At 40.9% G+C, this 12,001-nt stretch overlaps 1 protein-coding gene across 7 annotated transcripts in view; it reads left to right on the plus strand.

The window, feature by feature from the left end:
* Window positions 1–12,001, plus strand: part of LOC132397252 (focal adhesion kinase 1) — a 545,830-nt gene that overhangs the window by 114,500 nt on the left and 419,329 nt on the right. The window contains exon 2 of one of the 7 annotated variants that reach the window (XM_059975784.1): window positions 571–722. The exons of the other annotated variants lie outside the window; for them this stretch is intronic. Within the exon in view, the coding sequence (XP_059831767.1) occupies window positions 686–722 (37 nt within the window). The 5' untranslated portion in view covers window positions 571–685. The remainder of the gene's footprint in view (window positions 1–570; window positions 723–12,001) is intronic. 7 annotated transcript variants of the gene reach the window in all.

Below are 12,001 nucleotides of genomic sequence, written 5' to 3' on the forward strand. Positions count from 1 at the left end.
TTGCTAAATATATGCAATGTACTTTCTTTGCTTGAAAATAAATACATATCCATAAATACATACATGTCCTGACGAAGGGTCTCGGCCCAAAACGTCAACAGCGCTTCTCCCTATAGATGCTGCCTGGCCTGCTGTGTTCCACCAACATTTTGTGTGTGTTGTTTGAATTTCCAGCATCTGCAGATTTCCTCGTGTTTACATATCCATTTGTATGGATTTACTAGTATATAATTAATATCCCAGAAAAGTAAATTTAGCCTACTTTGCCTATTCTGTCAAAAGGGCTTTTAACAAGTTAGAGATTCTGCTGTATTGAAAACAACTTTTTAAAATTAATTTTCTTTACTTTTTGACATGTGGGTGTAGTCTGTTGCTTATAAATTTAAAAAGTGCTCCATATGAACTTTTTATATTTAGGAATATTGATAGGGAATGAGTGTAACTAATAGGTTTATATCTGACTAAGTTACTAAATCCAAATGAGTTCTGGAGATTACTCACTATAAAGGAATTGATTAAGCATGGAAAAATGTTGCGATATACTGGGGCATGTTTTGATCTGTCTTTCAGTTGCAATGTTTATAAAACATGGTGGAGTTCTAATCAGGAGAGGACTGTATTTGAAAAAAGCACAATGGGCAGGCTTGAACTTCCTGAAAAGCTGATTTGGATCTTACTGTGAAAAATGCAATTTTGGGATCTTTTGAATTGTGCAAGTGGAGGTATGTAAAATAGCAAATTAAAGCTCCATAATCATTTGTTTAAACAGTGAAATTGCATTCCTTCCATTTTTAGTGCTAAAATCCAGCAGAAAGTGTACATTATAATCTTAAGGTATGGTGAATTGTTAAACATCATTCAATGTAATTATGGCTGCCTGTATGGACTTAATACTTTCTCTTCATATTTTGTAAATGAAATTGTTCGGATAATTGCCAGAAAGAAAACATTTAAATGAAATAAAAGTGAAGTGGTGCACATTCTAGAAAAGTGAAAGAAAGCAAGCAATACTGACAACATTGAACATGTTGGACATCGTTTTTGGCAAGATTAGGTAAAGTTTAAATGTTTTTAATGTTATTTTGATATGATTTAGTTGATGTCAGTTTATTTAATTTGTGAGATTTTGCAAATGGCTAAGGATGAACAGGGTCAAGTGGAAGAAAAATTATCTCTAATTAGAAAGAAGAAATGGTTTGATTATATTTCATAAAGTCGTAAAGAAGTAAATGAGGGAAATCTAGCAGATGAGCAAGAATGTAAAAATGTTCAAGGGATCCAAGGTGGACAAAGAAGAGACCAGTAGCAGTGATGAAAGTGGGGGAGAAGTGAAAAGGTGCTGATATCAAGGGTGGTTCTGACCCCTTTGGGCAAAATCTTCCCAAGAATCCCTTTTGTTCTGCACCCAGCCCAAAGTGCAACCATCAACAAAACGTGTAGCGATTACAATCATTGAGCATAGCACCTTTTCGATATGCACTTTCCATCTTGGGAGAAAATATTGTTACCCTATGTTCTGTTTCAACTGAAGATTAAGCTTAAAAAAATTACACATTTCTAAACTGTTCCAATTTAAATAGGGTTTCATTGGTAATAGTTTGATATCTTATTGTCATAGCTGCAAAACATTGCTAGAAGAATTTTTTCCTTCCTTTCAGAAGGCAAAGATTACAAACTTCATAGTTATACATATGTAATGAGTCCACACCAACTGTAATGCACATGAATTTGACACTAGTCCCATTTTATTCTCCTCTCACATCCAACGACTCCGAAGTTTTACTGCTCATGTGGGCATGAGGGAAAATTTTAGTGTTTATCTAACCTACAGAACTATGTGACGATGTAGGAAGAAGCCAAAGCACCTGAATAAACCCCATTCTAGCACATGGAGAATGTATCAATTCTACATCCAATACTGGGATCAGGACTAAACCTGGGTTGTGAGGCAGCTATGCTGCCCAAATAGCTCTTAACTTTTAATATTCTTGATTTTTTTTTTTCCCCAACCACTTTCTTCTGACTCTCACTTCCCTATCCCCACCCCAATCTTCATCCTTACTGCTTTGTTTCCCTTCTGATTTTTTTCCTCCTCCCTTCTAATCCTGAGTGATCAGTCCTCAGTAGAAGTCATAGTTTCTTCTTCCTACATCACCATTTTAAAGATTTGCATCCAGAATAATGATGCATTTCCCCTGCCTGGGAAGAGAGGAGGTAAAAGTGGAAGTGTTTTCTGATAATATCATCTGCCCTCATATCTCTTCTGCTTCTGCCTTTGCCTATTTCTTTGGCTCTGAAAAGGTTAAGTTTCAGAAAGATAGTCTCTTATTCCTTTAAATTTGAGAGTATATTCCTTGCATTTCATTCTTCTATTATGCCTTTTTATTCTTACCATCCCCTTTGAATGATTCTCATATTTGTATGTGGTAACATAAGACCATAAGATATAGGAGCAAAGTTAGGCCATTTGGCCTATTAAGCCTGCTCCACCATTTCGTGGCTGATCCATTTTTCCCCTCGGCTCCAATCTTCTATCCCGTCCCTGCCCCGGTAATTCCTTCATACCCTGACCAATCAAGAATCTATCAACCTCTGCCTTAAATATACATTAAGACTGTGGCAATGAATTGCACACATTCATGACTCTGGCTAAAGAAATTCTCCATTGCAAAAGGACGCCTTTCTATCTGGGGCTGTGTTCTCTGGTTGTAGATTCTCCCACCATAGGAAACATCCTTCCCACATCCATTCTATCAAGGCCTTTCACCTTTTGACAGGTTTCAATTAGATCATTGCTCGTTCTTCTGAATTCCAGTGAATACAGGCTCAGAACCATCAAATACTCTTCATATGACAAGCTGTTTAATTCTGGATTTATTTTCATGAACCTCCTTTGAACCTCTCCAGTTTCAGCACATCTTTTAAGATGAAGAGCCCAAAATTCCTCACAGTATTCCAAGTGAGGCCTCACCAGTGCTTTATAAAAGTCTCAACATTATATCCTTGCTTTAATATTTTAGTTCTCTTGAAGTGAATGTTCATGTTGCATTTGCCTTGCTCACCACATTCTCAACCTGCAAATTAATCTTTGCAGAATCCTGCACAAGGAATTGCAAATCCCTTTGCACTCCCACTTTTATTGTACTTTTAACTCCATTTAGAAAGTAGGCAACCCTTTCATTTCAGATATCAAAGTGCATCACCATACACTTCATGGCACAGTATTCCATCTGCCAGTTCTTTGCCCATTCTCCTAATTCAAGTCCTTCTGTACCCTCTATTTCCTCAACTTCTTGCCCCTCCACCTGTCTTGTATCATCTACAAACCTGGCAACATAACCAATTCCATCATTCAAATTGTCATAACAAAAATAATCGGTACCAACACAGACACCTGTGGAACATCACTAGCCACTGGCAGCCCGCCAGAAAGGATTCCCTTTATTCCCACTCTTTGCTTCCTGCTAATTAGCCACTGCTTTATCCATGCTGGAAACTTTCCTGTAATACCATGGGCTTATTAAGCAATCTCATGTGTAGCACCTTGTCAAAGGCATTCTGAAAATGCAAGATACAACATCCATTGATTCTCCTTTGTCTATTCTTTTTGTTATTTCTTCATGCATGTACTCTGATAATTTTACTTTCAATTTTGACAGTATCTACTTTAAAATGATCTATTCCCTTTTTTAAATAAGGTATGATGCAATGAATCTTGTACACCATGAGACAACCTTGTCAGTTTATGAATATCTGTTGTAAGATGACCATCTCTGTACTTGTCATTAACTTGATTATTCTAAATTAAGTTTCTGAAAGCTGTTGAATTTGTACAGGGGAATAATTGCTTCTATGGGAGTTGGTTCAGGCAATGCTGGCTCCATGGGTTCTGATTTAAGCATTGTCTAAAAACCAGTAGTTTACTTCAATGGCTTGGATCTATATCAAAGCATTAGAAATTAAATTCAGAAAGAGGTTACATAAAGTGTGGTTCTACACATAGTATGTAAGTTTTACCGTGGGGGAGTGTTGGTCTGGCTGATAACTAAATCACTTCTTGCTATACAAGTAAGGGAACTTCATTTGTCCATTTGTCTCTTTTTCCATACAGTTTGAATCATATTCAGCATGTGCAGATGAACTGGAAATGTGTACTCTAAATGTGTTACATTGTTGGAAAATGCATGGTCATGCACTTTGGTAGTAGAAACAAATGTGCGGACTATTTTCTAAACGTGGAGAAAATCCAGGAATCTGAGATGCAGATGGACTTGGGAGGGTCCTTGTGCAGAACACCTTGAAAGTTAACTTGCAAGTTGAGGTGAGGAAGGCAAATGCCATGTTAGCATTTATTTCTAGAATTTCTAGGTCTAGAATAAAAGAGCAAGGATGTGACGCTGAGGCTTTATAAGGCACTGGTGAGGCCTCACCTTGAGTATTGTGAACAGTTTTGGGCCCCTTATCTTATAGAAGATGTGCTTGCATTGGAGACAGTCCTGAGGAGGTTCACAAGGATGATTCCAGGAATGAAAGAGGAACATTTGATGGCTGTGGGTCTGTACTCACTGGAATTCAGAAAGATGAAGTGAAACATTTCAAACGTTGAGCCTAGACAGAGTAGACATGGAAAGGATGTTTCCCATGGGAGAGTCAGGACAAGAGGCCACAGCCTCAGAATTGAGGGGTGCCCTTTCAAAACAGATGTGAAGAAATTTCTTTAGCCAAAGGGCGGTGAATTTGTGGAATTTGTTGCCACATGCAGCTGTGGAGGCCAGGTCATTGGATATATTTAAGGCAGCGATTGATAGGTTCTTGATTGGATGTGGCATCAAAGGTTACGGGGAGAAGACCGGGAACTGGGGTTGCGGAGGAGATAGAAAAAAGGATCGGCCATAATTGAATGGCAGAGCAGACTCAATGGGCCAGATGACCTAATTCTGCTCTTAATGTCTTATGGTCTTATAACTTAATAAAGGGAGGAAAATTGTTTAGCTTTGTTTTGAAAATAGTTTCATAAAGGGCCTTTTAACTTTTAATCTTGAAGTACAGTAGCAGACTTTTCTAAAATACGATGTTGAAGTTGTGCAAGTGAGTTGCCTTTAAAGATAAAGTTTTTAAAATTAAATTTATGAACATCTGACTTCCTGTCCGATTGCTGGCAGGTGGTAAGAATGGACTTCCTCACCTCTGATCCTCAACACGGGTGCTCCTCAGGGCTGTATACTAAGCCTGCTCCTTTACTCTCTGTATACCCATGACTGTGTCACCACCCACAGCTCCAATCTGCTAATTGAATTTACTGACAACATGACACTCATAATAAATCTCAAATAATAATGATGCAGTCTACAGAGAAGAAATCATCACTCTGACACAGTGGTGTCAAGAAAACAACCTCTCCCTCAATGTCGCAAAAACAAAGGATGACAGGAGGAATGGAGACAGGCTAACCCCTGTTGGTGTCAGTGGATCTGGGGTTGAGGGGGTGAATAGCTTAAAGTTCCTCTGCATAAACATCACTGAGCATCTCGTGTGGTACTGTACATACTGGCTGTGTGGTGAAAAAAGGCACAACGGTGCCTCTTTCACCTCAGATGGTTGAAGAAATTTGGTATGGCCCCCCAAATTTTAAGAACTTTCTTTAGGGGCACAATTAAGATTATCCTAACTGGCTGCATCACTGCCTGGTATGGCAACTGTACTTCCCTCAATAGTAAGACTCTACAGAGAGTGGTGTGGACAGCCCAGTGTATCTGTACATGTGAATTTCCCATGATTCAGGACAATTACAAAGACAGGTGTTTAAAAAGGGCCTGAGTTACCCCAGTCACAAACTGTTCCAGTTGCTACCATCTGGGAAATGGTACCGCAGCATAAAAGCCAGGACCAACAGGCTCCGAGACAGCTTCTTCCACCAGGCCAGCAGACTGCTTAATTCAAGCTGACACAACTGTATTTCTATGTTTATATTGACTATCTTGTTGTACATGTATATTGCTATAATTGCACAGTTAGATGGAGACATAATGCAAAGATTTTTACTCATATGAAGGATGTAAGTAATAAAATTAATTCAATATTAGGATTGCACTGGCACAGAACAATAAACAGCACTAAAATCATGATTAAAAGATGTTTAAACTGTATAGATTGTGGTGATTATCTGAAACTAAAGAAATTGAAATGATGACCTGCAACATCCAGCAGAACTGGGAATGGAATTACAGGAAAATTTGATAGAAATCTAAAAGTTTGAAAGAGTATTGCTGAGAAACCAGAATATAGTACCTGATGAAAAACATAACTGAAGAGAAAAGTTGTAATTAAAATTAAGTTGTATTTTTGTCATTGCACAAAGACAGGAGCAAACTCATTTCCACCAGCATTTTATGTGTGTTGCTTAAATTTTTAGCATCTGCAGATTTCCTCGTGTTTGTTTCCTTAATTGCTTATTTTCGAGCTATGTTGTTGGTTCGTTGCTAGGCCTGTTTGCCCTTCAAATGATGATGTACTACACTCTTGAACATTTTTTGAAAGTGCTACTGTACGATATGTTGGACATGGGCGGACAGTCAGACATTCTTTATTGATCCGGAGGGAAATTGGGTTTCGTTACAGCCGCACCAACCAAGAATAGTGTAGAAATATAGCAATACAAAGCCATAAATAATTAAATAATAATAAGTAAATTATGCCGTGGAAATAAGTCCAGGGCGAGCCTATTGGCTCAGGGTGTCTGACCCTCCGAGGGAGGAGTTGTAAAGTTTGATGGCCACAGGCAGGAATGACTTCCTATGACGCTCTGTGTTGCATCTCGGTGGAATGAGTCTCTGGCTGAATGTATTCCTGTGCCTAACCAGTACATTATGGAGTGGATAGGAGACATTGTCCAAGATGGCATGCAACTTGGACAGCATCCACTTTTCTGACACCACTGTCAGTGTCCAGTTCCACCCCCACAACATCACTGGCCTTACGAATGATTTTGTTGATTCTGTTGGTGTCTGCTACCCTCAGCCTGCTGCCCTAGCACACACAGCAAACATGATAGCACTGGCCACCACAGACTCGTAGAACATCCTCAGCATCATCCCGCAGATGTAATCGGACCTCAGTCTCCTCAGGAACTAAAGACGGCTCTGACCCTTCTTGTGGACAGCCTCAGTGTTCTTTGACCAGTCCAGTTTATTGTCAGTTCGTATCCCCAGATATCCTCCACCATGTCCACACTGACCCCTTGGATGGAAACAGGGGTCACCGGTGCCTTAGCCCTCCTCAGGTCTACCACTAGCTCCTTAGTCTTTCACATGAAGCTGCAGATGATCTTGCTCGCACCATGTAACAGTTTCCTACCATAGCCCTGTACTCGGCCTCATCTCCCTTGCTGATGCATCCAACTATGACAGAGTTGTCAGAAAACTTCTGAAGATGGAAAGACTCTGTGCAGTAGTTGAAGTCTGAGGTGTAGCTGGTGAAGAGAAGGGGAGACGGGACAGTCCCTTGTGGAGCCCCAATGCTGCTGACCACTGTCTGACACACAATGTTGCAAGTGCACATACTGTGGTCTGTCAGTCAGGTAATCAATGATCCATGACACAAGAGAAGCATCCACCTGCATCACTGTCAGCTTCTCACCCAGCAGAGCAGGACGGATGTGTAGAACACATTAGAGAAGTCAAAAAACATGACCCTCACAGTGCTTGCTGGCTTGTCCAGGTGGGCATAGAGACGGTTCAGCAGGTAGACGATGGCATCCTCAACTCCTATTCAGGGCTGGTAGGTGAACTGGAGGGGGTCTAAGTGTGGCCTAACCATAGGCCAGATCTGCTCCAGAACAAGTCTCTCCAGGGTCTTCATGATGTGGGAGGTCAATGCCACTGGTCTGTAGTCATTGGAGCCACTGGGGCGCAGCGTCTTTGGTACAGGAATGAGGCAGGACGCCTTCCACACCACAGGAACCCTCTGTAGACTCAGGCTCAGGTTGAAGACATGGTGAAGTACTCCACATAGCTGGGGGGTGGGGGGAGCCACAGGCTTTGAACACCCTGGGGCTGACACCATCCGGGCCTTAAGACAGGAACAGAATTAGGCTATTCAGTCCATTGGAACTGCTCTGCTGTTCCCCCAATGAGCTCAACCACGAACTGCTCTAAAATGCCGTCTTGGAGGCATTCTACAAATTCTCTCTCTTGGGATCCAGCACCAACCTGATTTTCCCAATCTACCTGCATATTGAAATCCCCATGTCTATTGTAACATTGCCCTTTTGACAACCCTTTTTTATCTCCCACTAACTTGTAACCCAGATCCTGGCTATTGTTTGGAGGCCTGTATATAACTTCCACTCGTGTCTTTTTACCCTTGCAGTTTCTTAACTGTACCTGCAAGGATTCTACATCTTCTGATTCTATGTCAGAATCCACACCTGTCCTTTCAATACAATGCGTATCTTTCGATGTTAGGGCTCCAACTACAAATAGTCTTTTAGCTACTACTCAGTGATGCTTACAATGTCATACCTGCCAATGTCTAAGTGCACTAATAGATCATTTACTTTATTCTGTATACTGTGTGCATTCAAATATAAAACATTCAATTCTATATCCAATAGCCTCTTTGATTTTGTTTTCCTTTTACACTGCAACTCATCCCACTGACTGCAATTTTGACTGTCCTTCCTGACAGTCTTTCAACAGATGTGCTGCCTCTGCTTGTAAACCGACAGCCCTATCACTCTGGTTTCCATCTCCCTGTCAGATTAATTTAAATCCTCTCCAACAGCTCTGACAAACCTGCCTGCAAGGATATTGGTTCCCCTCATCTGGAGTGAAAGCATTATAATTTTAGGATTTGGACCCATACACAAAGAAGTAATAACTGTACATTTCCAGTCTGCATAATATTCAGCTTGGAGGAGAACCTGCAGGTGGCAGTGTTACTATGTGACTACTACTTTTGTCCTTGGTGATGGAGGGATATCAGCTTAGGCCTGATAGAAAGGCGGAAGTAATGGTTTTGGAAGGTTGCATTGGGAAAGTTAAACAAGTAATAGTTCATTTTGTAGATGGTATGAATTGCAGCAACAATCCATACCTGCATTATTGCTGGTGGAGGGAGTGAGTGCTTAGAATGAATCATTTTGACTGCTTTGTCCTGTGCAAATTTTTTCTCTGTTTTGTTAGACTTGGCAATAATAATGTAAAGAATTCTTCCAACTTGCACAGTGATTTCATGAGATTTGGACTGATGTATGTAGCATTGGATTCTGAAAGTGCAATTAATGGGTCTTGAATTAGTTCAGTGTACAATTGTACAATTTTTGGAAGTGGGGTTGGCACATGAAGGGCAATTGAGGAACCTTGGACTATATTTATTGTAGTCAAGAAGAATTGGGTGAACTTATTCAGCTAGTAAGATTCTTAATGGGCTTGCTCTGTAGATCCCGAGAGGCTGTTTGTCTTTTGTTGGCAAAAAGAATTTGTCCTCCGATAATAGGTTGATTATTTGATTGAATTGACTTTATTTCTTACATCCTTCACATACACGAGGAGTAAAAATCATGCATGCAAAGGATATAAGAAATAATTAGTCTCAGAATACTAGGCTGACTATGTAAGACTAGGATGTGAAATTTGCATAATACTAAGAGTTGTACAGTACTGTGCAAAAGTCTTAGGCACATATATGCCAAGGGTGCCTAAGAGTTGTACAATACTGAATTTGTCAATGTGGAGTGGAGAGCGAGTTTGTAAATCTGGAGGGAGCAAAGGATGTTGAGAATAGCGAGAGTGGAGTGCTATTAGGGGTGGGACAGGTGGCAGAGAAGGAATGTCAGGACAGGGGGTGGCGCAGTCCACAACAGAGACCCATATTAGAATCAGATTTATCATCACTCACATAAATCATGAAGTCTTTGTGCAGTTGTACCAGTGCAATACATCAGGGGTCTCCAACCCTTTTTGTACCACGGACTGGTTTAATATTGAAAATATTCTAGCTTCCCGCCCACCCGTCTGCCACCAGACGCCTTGGCCCAGGGTAGCTGGTCGTGGGTGTGGCGAGAGGGTAAGGTCAGGGCTGGAAGTCCTTGTGCTGGGGCCGCGGCGGTCGCAGTCCGGAGAGAGTGACTGACTGACTGACCGAGGAGTGCGACAGGGTGGGCGCGTGCCTGCCCTCCTTGTAGGTAGGTAGGTAGGAGCTATTGGCTGACAAAAGTTTGGCTCGAGGGATGACTTTCAGTAGATTGCAGCGAGGTAGCTGCTTTGCTACTTACGAAACCCTGAGCCCGAATTAGGTCGTCTGCGGATATTTCAGCACCGGGTTCCCCACGAACAATTGGTGTACTAAACAGGTTCAGGGGCGGTGCCCATCTGTCCATGCTCCAGGCCAGTACCAACGGCACTTTCCACCGGCCGGTTACCCGAGGCCAACAAGTGATCCCTGGTGCTAGGGTGTCACTGCGTTTTGGGCGACTGATGACCTCACGTGTGTAATGACCTTGCATGCGTTCATGTTCAACAGTGGGCATGACAGGGAATGAGGAAAGGTGCAGCTGACTCATATCGTTTCATATCGCCAAATCATATTGTTTCCTCGCGGCCTGGTAGCACATACTTCATGGCCCAGCACTGGTCTGTGGCCCGGTGGTTGGGGACCAGTGCAATACATGGAATTGCTACTGTACTGTGCAAAAGTCTTAGACACAATAGCTATTTATATGTACCTAAGACTTGCACAGTACTGTATATTTAAGAATTCTCCACCCCAGATGGCTATTAATGTTTGGTTATTGACAGTCATCAAGGCTGAGATCAATAGATATTAAGAGACCTGGACATAAATTACTGGACAAGAACAAGGAACAGGATCAGCTGTTAATTTATAGAATGGAGGACCAAGTTAAGTGTTATAGTCTGGCTTTATTTTCTTAAATTGAGAGATCTTATTTAAACTTTGGAGAGAACCCAAAGAAAGCAGTTCTTTGGTGATTTTTATAGATATATAGATAGTATTTGTGTGTTGCTAAATTGCCCAAAGTTAACTGTCTAAGTTAGATTTAGTTTTATGTTCAAACGATAAAAGATAACTTCAGTTGTTAGAAATTCCTTCAGAATTTGATAAGGACCTTAGAATGTTTCATAGTAAAATCAAGGATGCAAAATATTTGGCGATATTTCAGAAACAAAAAGATATAGTACTTAGTTCATTTTAGTTCACCCTTTAATTAAAGGATGAACCAGAGTGCCAGAACAGATAGTGGAGTGGTTGTGGAGAAAGATGTTGTTAAGCAGATGTACAAAGTCAGGAATCAAAATGTTGCACATGGTGGGACTGAGCTGTGTATATTTCAATGTAAGGAGTAATGTTGGAAAGGCAAATGATTTTGAGGATCAGCACATGGAATGATGCCATTGTGGCCATTAGAGACTTTGTTGCAGGAGGGACAGGACTGACAGCTCAATGTTCTTGGGTTCTGTTGTTTTAGAGGTGATAGAACGTGAGGGATTAAAGGGGAATGGGTGGCATTACTTGATGGGGAAAATGCCATGGCAGTGCTCAGTCAGGACAGACTGGAGAGCTTGTTTAGTGAGGCTTTATGGGTAGAATTGAGGAATAAGAAAAGTATCCCCATGTCAATGGGGATTATATTATAGACCACCATTTAGAGGAGCAAATTTGTTGAGAGATCAGACTGTTCTAAGAAACATAAGGTTGTGATAATAGGCAGTTTTGGTTCTCCATACATACGCTGACATGCAAGATAGCATCTGATGGTGAGCTTGCAAAGAAAGGATATAAGGGTAGTAGTGTTGTAGAAGACAGGAGATTGCAGAGCTGGAATTTGGAGCAACACAATCTGCTGGAAAATCACAAAGATATGCTCTCACTTCAAGAAGAGGAAGTGGACTGTCAGATTGTTGATTGAAACAAATGTTAAATCTGAGGTCATATTGATCTGTAGCTAGTAATGTGTCAGTTTTCAAGCTGTTATTTCAATAAC

The sequence above is a fragment of the Hypanus sabinus genome, chromosome 1 (assembly GCF_030144855.1).
Source record: "Hypanus sabinus isolate sHypSab1 chromosome 1, sHypSab1.hap1, whole genome shotgun sequence".
Classification (NCBI taxonomy): Eukaryota; Metazoa; Chordata; class Chondrichthyes; order Myliobatiformes; family Dasyatidae; genus Hypanus; species Hypanus sabinus.